Here is an 11624-nt window from a genome sequence, read left to right as displayed (position 1 = left end):
ATTAACAATCTGCCTGCTTTTTAACATGAACATCAACTAATCTACAATACGTGACAAGAATTTAATAAAAATGTTGATTGCTAGTAAAGAATTTGGGGTTTAAAGAGCCATGAAACAAAAATAAATGTTTTTTACACAGTTTTTATAAATTAACGAGGTATTATGTATTGATTAAATCATAAAACTCCTACATATCTGATATCTCACTGGCTTCCATAGGTTGTGGGTTTCCAGGGGTTGCATGACAAGGGAATTCTGAGTCACAACCTCCATATTTCTAAAATCCAGCTCTGCATGCATTCAAAACAATATCTTCATAATCATTAACTGTGACAGTTCCCACCACCACCCCACTTGTACTGGCCAATATTTCCTTCATTTCACTGTCACCCCTTGACTGACGAGATACCTCGGGACATGTCCTGAGCTAATCATAAAACTAACACAAAAACACAGGCAGGAAAGCAGCTGAGTCTAGTTAAAGCCTTATTCTTTGGAGATTTCACTGCCTTCCTTTCATATTATTCCTGGTCCTAAGGTCATCGTTTGTTACTGTGAGACTAAAGGAGATGTATTTAGAAGCTGTTGAGTGATCAGCTCTGTTCTTCTTAATACTGGTCCTCCAGGGCATGAGGCTTAGTGATTTTACAAACCAGACCGTCCTCTGTGTAAACCCCAGTTGTCCCATATGTATGATACATCACGGCGAGAATACAAAGACACAAAAACCATAGTTTTTGCTGAGAGGAGGAATGCAGTGGGACGTAGTCAGCCAACAGGAAGAGGATGATGGAAAGACTTTTGCCTGAAGCAGGTTGCCTTTGGACATGACCAGATCACGTTGTTTGACCTACTTAGTTTTAAGCATTCCCTTAACACTTGGCGACCTATATAAACATTTGTCATTCGTTCTATCAGTATACATCACTGAGCTCTGTTTCAAAGCCACACCACTGCTTTCTTTCAGCTCTCTCCACCTCCTCAGTCTTCTCCTGTATTAGTCAAATCTGATACATCTTGGGCTCTGTCCACTGTGTGAATTCAGAGACATCACATGAAGACTAAAATCTGTACTGATGCAATACATTGTGCAAGCCTCAGTGTGAGTGTCATGAATGACGGGAATCCTAACCCAAAAATAACAACCATTAAACAACCTAACAATAGAAATGTAGACAGTGTTGTATATAATCTGGTACCTGCTGACGGCTACACAGTCATGCCTTCAGTAGTAGGGGAGCAGAGCCAGCAGGCCCACTGCCAGGTCTCAATGTTCTCTGTTTTGATTATCAGGGTTAGCTTGAGCTAAGTCCCTGTGTAAGAGGCTGGAAGCAGGATTTACAGACCTGCATGGACAACCTGGGAATGTGTGTTGTGGGTTTCAGCTTGGATCTCACCAACCTGAGACTAAAGAACAACTCTTTACAGGAGATGATCGGCCACATGGCTTACAGAGAGAAGGAAGAGGAGCAGGGAAGTAAAGAAAGCAAAGACAGGAACTCAAAAGTAGAGAAAACAGACTAAAAGTTCAACAAGAGACAAATTTACACAATTGGAATATACAGTAATCACTGTTTACATGTGCACAGTAATGTAAATCTTATTTTGTTTTATAGTACTGTAGGACAGTTCTCTTTTAAACTGCTGTCATGAGGTTGTTTTTCAAGATGGAATAAAAAAAAAACTAAGCTAGCCCAAACATTACATCCCTTTTAAAAATGTAAATGTTATAAATAAAAATACAACTTTAAGCTAGTTACTTCCAGCGATGAGGGCGTTGCTGTGCACGTAAGCATACGACTGAACTGTGAAAGAGCCTGCACGGGCATTTGTGTTCATTCATTACTTAGTTTATGTTGTAACAGCGCAGGAAAGCAGCAGAAACAGTGAGCCCTCCATGAGTCAGTCTGCAGCCCTGAGCCACTTGTGCTTTATAAACACAGCATGCCAAGTATGTAAAGCCCATTAATGGTAAAAGCCACTGGACGTCAGTGGTGGCGAAGGACACTGTGTTTGATGATAATATCTACTGTGGCAAACGCCAAGTACGTGGGTGTCGGGTCAGGGCAGGGCGGGGCGGGGGCGTTCATACGATCAGAAAACACATATATTCACATGGGAACACAGATTATGAAAGGAGAAAGCCATGTGTGTTTGACCACATCAGTGTGTGTGTGATATACTCACCTCGTTCTCTTTTTTCCTTTGAAAAGGAGTCAAACTTCCTGCGCAGAGATTTTCTCCGTTTATGTATTTCTGTGAAGGAACAAAAGAAAAATGAATAAAACGGGTAGCGGTGATGTGTGTGCTTTAGTCTAAACAACAAAGACTGCACACTATTTGGTCTGTGAGCTCTTTCATTAACTATAGTTACACCAGTGTGCATGAATACCGTTTGTGTGTTTCCGTGTGTATTGTTTTTTAAGATGCTCTGGTTGTCACTAATGAAGGATCACTAAAACACAATTACACATGAAACATTCTACATCTGCATCACTGGTCCTTTTATCAGGTCTGAATTCATTTACTAAACCGAATCATCCCTTTTATCTCTCACATACACACACAGCCCTATCAAACCGCCCTCGTTGCAACCTTTTCCTTTTCCTCTTTCACTTATCTTTTCCTCCTGAGTGCTGGTAGCTCTTCCTCACTTCTAAGAATAGAGCAGACCTTGTTTGTTGAGATAGCCCCTTTGCTTAATGGCTGTACTACCCCAGACACAAAAGACAAAGGGATATGGTGTCTGTGTTTATATGTGCATAGGACACATCTAGAAAGAAAGGTAAGAAAATTATAGTTATGGGCTTTAAAAAAAAAAGCACACAAAATTCAACAGAAAATCATCTTTTTGCAGTAAAAAAAAGTCCAAATGTTTTCTTTAATGTATATTTTTTGTACTAAAATTACTACTGTAGCTTTTCTGTTTCTTCTGGTGGCATCTCCAAGTTGTCCTCATTGGTTGGAGTTTTCCCAGTTGTACATATTTCCTGTATGTTGTGTGACAACAACAGCCATTTCTATAAGAACCTAGCAAACTCCATCTGTAGAGGAGGATTCTGTGTTAAGATTTTTTTTTCAAACTATTTCCAAGCTCAAGAGGGAAAAGGACTTTGGAGAAACAGCAGTAATGTTCCTTGAGCCTTATAGCCTCTGCATGGGCTGGGCGGCATGTCTGACCCCTCTTGACATTTGCAGGTTCAGCGTACTGCAGCTGACTAGCTAGTTAGCTATCCAGCCTGCAAACCAATGTTGGCAGTACAACTTTCCCTTTGTACATCTTTGTTCAGCAACTCATTCAAGACGGGACAAGATAAGGTGCAATATAAAATGTGTCCACTGGGACAGTTAATCTACTGTATACATACAAAGCCCTTAATGACAAGGCTCCATCGTATCTTAAAGACCTCGTAGAGCCTTATCATCCTAACAAAGCACTTCGCTCTCAGAGTGCAGGTCTACTTGTGGTTCCTAGAGTCCACAGAAGCAGAATGGGAGGCAGAGCCTTTAGCTATCAAGCTCCTCTCCTATGGAACCAACTCCCAGTCTCAGTTCGGGAGGCGGACACCCTCTCTGGCTGTTCAGACCAGGTCATAACTCCAGTTGTCTGCGCATGCACCTCTGCCACTAGCTTGCCACTATTACACATTACTAACTTTGTGTCTCCTTTCTCCCGTAGTGTGTCCTCTCTCTCTCTCCCTGTACCTTTCTGCAGGTTGCCCTGGCCCTGGAGCTCTATGTCTCTGACGAGCAGTCACCGGCCACATCGACCTGATCAGTGTTTGATTGTTGTGTCTTGTTGCTTTTCTTCTTTTGTCTCTCCTCTATCCACTCACCCCAACCGGTCGAGGCAGAAGGCCGCCCACCAAGAGCCGGGGTCTGTCGGAGGTTTCTTCCGTTAAAGGGAGTTTTTCCTCCCCACTGTCGCCAAGTGCTTGCTCAAGGGGGATTTGTTGGGTTTTCCCTATGTAATAATATTGATAACAGTAAGGTCTAGACCTTACTTTGTAAAGTGTCCTGAGATGACTTTTGTTGTGATTTGGCGCTATACAAATAAAATTTGATTTGATTTGATTTATACACTGATGCCATGTCAGGGAACTAGAAACTAAATGAACTTATCTCCTTTAACACAAACTATGACTAAGACACTAAACAACAAGTCATTTTGTATTCAAGACCACAGATGGAAAAATGTGGATAAAGGTAAGGCTGTGCTGCCCTTTCAAAATAAAATTGCCTTACTGAGCAAATGGTATGTTAGTTCTTCATTTGACCTCCAGAAAGAAGAACCTTTCTGTCAAACTGACCAAAAAACAATGACATACTGTATGCACAAATACATTTTGCTGCCACGAAACCAAAAGACAAAATAAAAACACATTGCCAAAGCAAATGTGATTTACAAAGCACATCTGTAAGCAGTATGATAAAAATTGTATTTCATTTCAGTTGGGCTATTGGACAACAATCACTGTTGATGAATATTGTGCCTTTCTACCTCCATGTTTTGTTTGGTTTTGGATCCTTTGGGTAACTGGAACCACAGAAAGCTGCACCAGTCACATAAACAGAGTCCAGTATCAGTGGACTTTAATAGCAGTATGCCTGTGTTCTAGTTGCTAATATGTGTGTCAGCGGGCATTTGTTGCAGTACCAGTTCTCTGTGTGTCTGTTTTCACAATGTGGCTTTTGCCTCGACTCCAGTCCTGTTCTTTTTCTTTTTTTAAACGAGCTCTACATCCTCCTCCGCGGACTCGGTTTACATGGAAGAAGCCATTGTTTGGGTTAGTAAAGCTGCTGTTTAGAAGTCACAAATTCAAGGTTGGGTATTTTCCCTATTAAGGACAGAGTGGAGTTTCCTACAGCGCAAACTGTGTTGTCTGAAATATGTTACGTTCTTTCTGATTTTCTCCTTTAATCGTGGGGAAAATCTAAAGTAAACCGAAGATGATAAAATAAAAAGCAAGGGAAAGAAGAACGTGTGTTTGCGTCCACGTGAATGTGTTTGTGTTTCTGTGTGTTGTCAGGATAAAGGGGTCAAATTCCCATGACTGCAGGAAATTAAAGTTTATTTCCAAATCTCAAGGCCCCTCCCACCACGCGCACGCCACCGACGGCTGCATGCGTGTGTACAGATGTACACACTCCATGTAGGATTACATAATACGCGTTCACAGAGAGCTAAGATGAAAGACCAAGACAAATGCAGAAAGAGAAAACAGCCTTTGCTTCCAAGTATAACCGACTCATGTTTTCTTACAGTACCGAATCATTTTTGTTGGGATAAAGTTTTGTACAAAATTAAGTACCAGCCATGAATCCAACACTCAATCACATATATATTTTACTTTTTAAACTGTCTTTAAGCATCAGGAAAGTGATTTTTCTTAAGTCTTGTTGGCAATTATATTTTGTTATTCTGATAAATTGTGTCAATGTGTTATGTTGTTAGTCTGTAACTCATTAATTATATGTTTTATCGTATTGTATCTTAGCCAGGCTGCGTTGGAACAAAGTGATTTCTAATTTCAGTGATTCTTTCCTGTGGGTGATATAAAAAAGTAAGGCAGAAAACAGGGACAATGAAAGTAGAAAATACAAGGCAGGAAGATGGAACAAGTGGAAAATACACAAACTGAACAGAAGAGAGAAAGTCGTAACAAAACGGAAAGACGATCAGAGAGAGAGAGGAGTTATTTTGGAGTCCCTGCACAGCAGTGATTGGGACAATGGGGCATGAGAACAAACTCCAAGAGCAAATCCAAATAAGCAGAAGTCTGTCTTATAACTTCTGACACATTTCGCTAAGAATTCACTGAACCGTGCCAATGAAATTAACAAACACATACTCATACACACAGCCAGTCAAATGCCAGTACATGGGGCCATGCAACTACATAAATGTAAAGACTATCAGTGTACATGTAACAACAAACTGGACAGGCATGAACCCTCTTTCAGTTGAAGCAGCGAGAGGAAAAACAGGCAATAAGTAAGAAAAAAGGTAAAGAGATAAAGAGGAGGAAAGATGAAAGATGGCAAAGAAAGATTTCTGTAATGGAGGAAACAGGACACATAAAGAGATGGGAAAAGTGAAATATAGAAGAAGAAAGCATTGTAGAAAAGAACCAAAGAGGGCGAGAGAGCAGCGGTATGGGACAGAGCAGTTGAATCTGAGAAAACTGAACTGGTAGGAGAACGGCTACTAACACACACACACACACACACACACACACACACAGGACTTCTACAGTCAGCTGTTTATTTCTTATCTGCTTTTACACTGTATAATCTCCCTGACCTTAGCAACTACCCAGCCCAAAAACATCTCAGTCTGCAGTCTGTGAAGTGCTTGAAAGATTTAGGCCGGATTTAGTACTTCAGAGTTCAGACAGATAAGACTAATGTACTAAACACAATTTGAAAGCAGGGAGTCGTCCAGTGGCAACAAGGGGAGCGGCTGAACAAGTAAACGTCAACAAAGGACAAATATTAGCCACGATGAATCGAACACACTGCTCTGATGATGCAGCATACTTTACCTGACTTTAATACTAGAGGAAAACATGCTGGCTTTCTGTGTGGGAATGAAATAAGTTGGCAATCATTACCAAAATGCCTCAGCCATGCTTTATGTCTTGCAGGCTCTATAGCTCCTGAAACAGTCCCTGTGGAATAAAAATAACTGTAATACAAAGAAAATGCTCTGGCACTATTAGGCAATGAGAAAAGGTTTTTTAAATGTCTGTTTGGTCAGATACAGCATGTAGATTAAATGGTTTAGCCACTGATGACTCACAGCTCTTCATCAGGGCAGAGATAAAAAAAAAGAAAAAAAAAGGAAGGTAATTTCTAGTTTAGTTTTGACACTTCATTCTCAATGCAGACTAAAAAGTAATCATGAACTCTGATTTGCAAAATGTGGCAGGCATCCATGAACAGTGATCCCTCATTACTTTTGACATGGAGGAATTTGTCATGAATGCATCAAAATTTTGGATGTCTGTGACAGAAATCCTGAAAAGTGTGTGGTCCTCAAAAACGTCCAGGTGTTGTTAGAACATTAACAACTCCTGACAGGCATATTTCATAAACTAACTTGACATGTTAACTACTGTCTGCAAACACACAGCTACAGTATTGGGATGGACGTGTCATTCACCACGGATTGGTTTGGGCAGAACTAAACAATGTTCTCTGTCAAACAGAAATCAACAAACATCAACACAATGTCAGACTAAATAATGAGATGAACTCAAATGTGTGACTATCAGGCTACATCCAAGCCACAGTGCTCGCTGCCTTTGGAGCTGGGAAGTAAGAAAAGCCCTAGTTTCTATCAGTGTTATTGTTCCCCTGATGGTATTTATCAAAATATTCTTTTAGCTCTTACCATCGAGTTCCCCATGAGATTACTTTTGGGTCCATAGCAGGCAAAGAAAATCAACATCATTTCCTGCACAAACAGGATCCTTTTTAGATTTTCCACACAAGACAAAAACAACACTGGCCATTTGTTTGAGCACTTTAAATGATCTTTTTTAATAGCAAAATATTCTTTCCTAAATGATCCAGTCTGGTTTTTATCCTCCCAAATAGCTCCATATTTTTGGGAGGAAGAAGTTCTCTGAGAATCCACAACATGACAAATGTTCAACACTAACCTGAATCATATTATTGATATTAAGTCACTGAGTGAGATATGTAGTGAATACATAAATCTCGCAGCATCCTTTGCCTTTTTCTGACAATTGTTTAGATATGAACAAAATGTTTTCTTTGACCAGAGTCGACTGCCTGTCAACCTAACCTCCTACTTGGACACACATTTTGTGGTTTTATGTATAATGCTGGAACTGTTTATTGGCTGGGTACAGTGAAATGCATCCAGCACATAAGCCCTTAAAGGCACAAAATTGGCATTTTTATATTTTGTGTTTTGCAAACACAGAACAACTTAGATGGAATATGTTTTTCAGTGGGCTTTGGGGTGTGGAAGGTGTATGGTTTTACTGCTTTATTAAGTTAGAACTCAGGTATCAGAGCATCAATCTTCTCAGAACAAAGCAAAACTACCTTTAAATCTTGTAACATCAAAATACATTAAAATTATGTTAAAACTTGAGCTTAAACATGCAACATCACCATTATGCTATAGTTGTTTCCATACCTTTTGGGATGCTGATCTTGAAATCCAGGTCCCTCTCCTCCAGGTGGTACAAAGCCATTTCCTGTAACCTGGCTCGTTCCAGCTCCGAGAGGCTCTGGATGGGCACCGGCTGCAAGTGCGCACACTGCCCCAGCATGGTCGCCCACGTGTGGTCCCCCTGCCGAGAGGAGACAGGTTACTGATAACTGAGAAGAGGATGTAATGATGTAAAAGGCAGATGGAGGACTGCATAGGAACCATGACAGGAAACACGATTAGTCACAATCTCCTGTTTTTTTACTAAATATTTTTCTGCTCCCTCTGATAACTTAACCAAAGACCAAAACTGAAGGCAAAATGAAAACCTGTACTGGCTGTAATCACTGAACATTTTAAACAGCCCATCAAACTCTTAAAGACAAAAATAAACACCAAATTGCATTATGGGAAGTGTAGGATTCAGTGATTATGAGGCTTGAAGCTCCTGGGTCTTGTGCCGCCCATATATCACTGACCAAAACACTACTACGCAACAAATAACTAGAAGAGAGTTTTTGTGTTAGTCCATTCAAACATTTCTAAATATTCCCAAATGGACAGTTGGAAGTTTTTTTTGTCCTGTAGTCTGAATCAAATGTTTTTTTTATGTGACTGCAATTTAAGAAATACTTTGTTGCTGCAGTAAGCACTGAGCGGACATATTTATCTGAACAGCAGAAATTCTTAGATAGGCTTAACTCCAGCTAATAATGTTTGGTATGTTGGAGCTGAGCCATGGAGATCATTTTGTTGTAATCTTAAGTTTATTTTAGGCCTTTTCTCCTGCGGCAGCCAGGCACAATACGCCCAAGGGTTCAGATGAACCCATAATGTCTTCTATTAGTCAGAAGGCATTCACTCACACAGTGCATACCAGCTCCTCAATGACCTTCAGGTGGACTGACACCTCAGCAGTAACAGGGACAGTGACAGAACAGGATGGCGAGACAGAGCGAAGCAGGATGTTAGAGACACAAGAGGTTTTAAGAGACCGAGAAAACAGGAAAAACAAAAACTCAAAACTGAATTAAAAAGTGAGAGAGTAGAGGATGCATCGACCACAAGTTAACAAGATCCAGACGAGCACATAGCTTGTTCACCCCATCAAAACAAAAATGTGTTTTTAATTTAGGTGTAGTGTGATGAAAGTCCCCCATGTAGCTAGTGAGACACTGTATTAAGCCTGAGGCATTTTGCACACACGCATGTAAGTAAACCAGATGGTAAAGCAACGAAATCAGGATGTAAAGCAGCTACTAAACTCATACAACATGGTGAGCTTTCAACTCATGAAAGTGAGGCTGCCACTCCAGGCTTTTTACTGTACCCGGAGTCACAAATTAAAGTCTTGATGTAGCCCTCTGGTTCCTCTCTTTGGCTCTGGGCCCTGCTTGAACTTTTCCAGACTATAAAAACAACATGTAAGAGTTCCTGAGGCAATGAATGTACTTTTATTGTACTTACACTACTGTTAAAGCACATAATATCACAAATCATGGCTACTTTGGGGACAAACTCTTAAGCATTACATCCATATAGACATTAAAGCCATACAATGCTAAATACAAAAGGACACCAAAAGACCAGGTTGTTGTTTCTTAGTGGTAAAAATGTCTTCTCACACACTTCCGTTGTGTTTTGCCTCATCTCCATTGCTTTCCAGGCAGGACTGCACAAAAAACACAACCTTCAGTTTGAGTTTAGTTCCTGACTTATGAGTACTCTTTGGTTAAGAAGCAGCATAAGGAGTTAAGTCAAATAAGATTTTAGTTTGCTGTAGTTCTGTCCTAAAGTTTTATCTGCATTCTTGTGGTTTTTCCAAAAGCAGTTGTTCACCTTTTACACTGATGATTCTGAGGGAGATGTATGTGCATCTATGCCTTGTGGAAGTTCAACTACCGCTCAACTCAGACTGTCTATGAAGTAAATGAGTCACTTTTTTTGTTGGAACTCTGGACAAACAAAATAACGCTCTCTCTCTCTCTCTCTTCAAACTTCTTTCTGTACTACTTTCAAACATGCCCGGGCCCTCTGGAATATCATTGTTTGGAGTTGTGCTTAAATGACACAGCAGTTTAGGCAGTAATTGCATTGTTAGCGCGAGGGCTTGTGTTTGCATGCAGAAATGCAAACAGTATGTTGCACAAGTATTTTGAGAAGGTATTTGGTTCATAATTCTATAGTGTCTAATTATTTCGCCTGTCTTGATAGTGGGATTTTTCACATCTTCTTTTGATACATTTTGGAAAAGATTTTTGCAGCATTTATTTCTCCAGTGTGGTTAGCAGTCGTTAGCACTAGATGCGCTATGCAACTGCGTCTGTTCCATTAGGCTGTGGATATACATTTTACAACAAAACATACCATTTGAAGGCACCACCACATGGTTTCGATCAGAATTGTGACCCGATAAACTCCAAAGTAATCTCACATTCTTTTTCATAATTTCCACACTTCACTTTTATCTCCTCAGAAAATAAGAATGAGTTGAGATCAAGGTGACTGATCAAGGTGATTACTGTTTGCTAAACCACAGTAAGATGGGACAACATGCTAATGTTGATGAACCCTGGAGATCAAACAGGACTAAGTCATTGGGCTGAAGGAGGAATCAGGGACATTTCATACAAAACAGAACCGGCTTACTTGTGTGTGCATTTGGGTTCTCTTGCACAGTTGTCCCAGACAACTCTTCTTTTTCCATCTTGTAAAAATGTAAATGTTCTTCTTGTAATATGATTGCTGTTTGTTTCAGTACATTAAATATTGGCTAAGAAGCTAAAACGCAATAAAACATGCATTGTGTTTACATGTGTGATGAAGTAATGGACGTGCTCCGATTGCTAGCAGATGCTACTTTTTTTTTTTTACCTTTCACTGTCTTATCTCCTCTCACACCAGATCTCACTTTCTCCTTTCCTTGTTTTAAACTCTCCCTCTCATTTTGCTGCCTATCCTTCTCTGTTTCCATGTCTCCCCTCTCCTCACTCCCACATCAGGCGGTTTTAATGTGATTGAGTCCACATGCGCTTTTCATCATTAACCTCAGCCTGCCCCCACTTCTTGGCAAAACAGCGCAAATGAGCCCAAGATTAATACTCCTTCATTAGCAGGAGGTGATGTAGAATATTTTCTCCAAATTACTAGAAAATTGCAATTGTTTCCATAACACAATAACAAAGGTACTTTTTCATAAGTGCAGGAACATTTTCTTTTTAGTTTCCTTGAGCCAGTGACACTTGTATGATGCATTAGGGTTCATAAAGGCACATACTGTATGTCAGAGATGTTTGGTATCATTACCTGAGTAGCTAGATAGCACACACATGTTCATAAGATGACCCCTAAACATACAGCCATGCTGTTTATTTTCTTCCTCCCTTTCAGTATTTCTCATGACAGACATAAATAATGAACTCACTTCCTGCTGTGG

General features: G+C 40.1%; 1 protein-coding gene across 3 annotated transcripts in view; it reads right to left on the bottom strand.

The window, feature by feature from the left end:
* arhgap36 (Rho GTPase activating protein 36) overlaps positions 1-11624 on the bottom strand; it is a 36685-nt gene that overhangs the window by 9079 nt on the left and 15982 nt on the right. For all 3 annotated transcript variants that reach the window (XM_020623725.1, XM_020623726.1, XM_020623727.1), the window contains exons 2-3: positions 8174-8330; positions 2188-2256 (exon numbers count right to left, since the gene is read on the bottom strand). In XM_020623725.1, coding sequence (XP_020479381.1) covers positions 2188-2256; positions 8174-8330 — 226 coding nt within the window. The remainder of the gene's footprint in view (positions 1-2187; positions 2257-8173; positions 8331-11624) is intronic.

This window comes from Monopterus albus, unplaced genomic scaffold (genome assembly GCF_001952655.1).
Source record: "Monopterus albus unplaced genomic scaffold, M_albus_1.0 scaffold308.1, whole genome shotgun sequence".
NCBI classification, from domain to species: domain Eukaryota; kingdom Metazoa; phylum Chordata; class Actinopteri; order Synbranchiformes; family Synbranchidae; genus Monopterus; species Monopterus albus.
The sequence above is the reverse complement of the archived record's forward strand: the minus strand, read 5'-3'. Positions and strand labels throughout refer to the sequence as shown.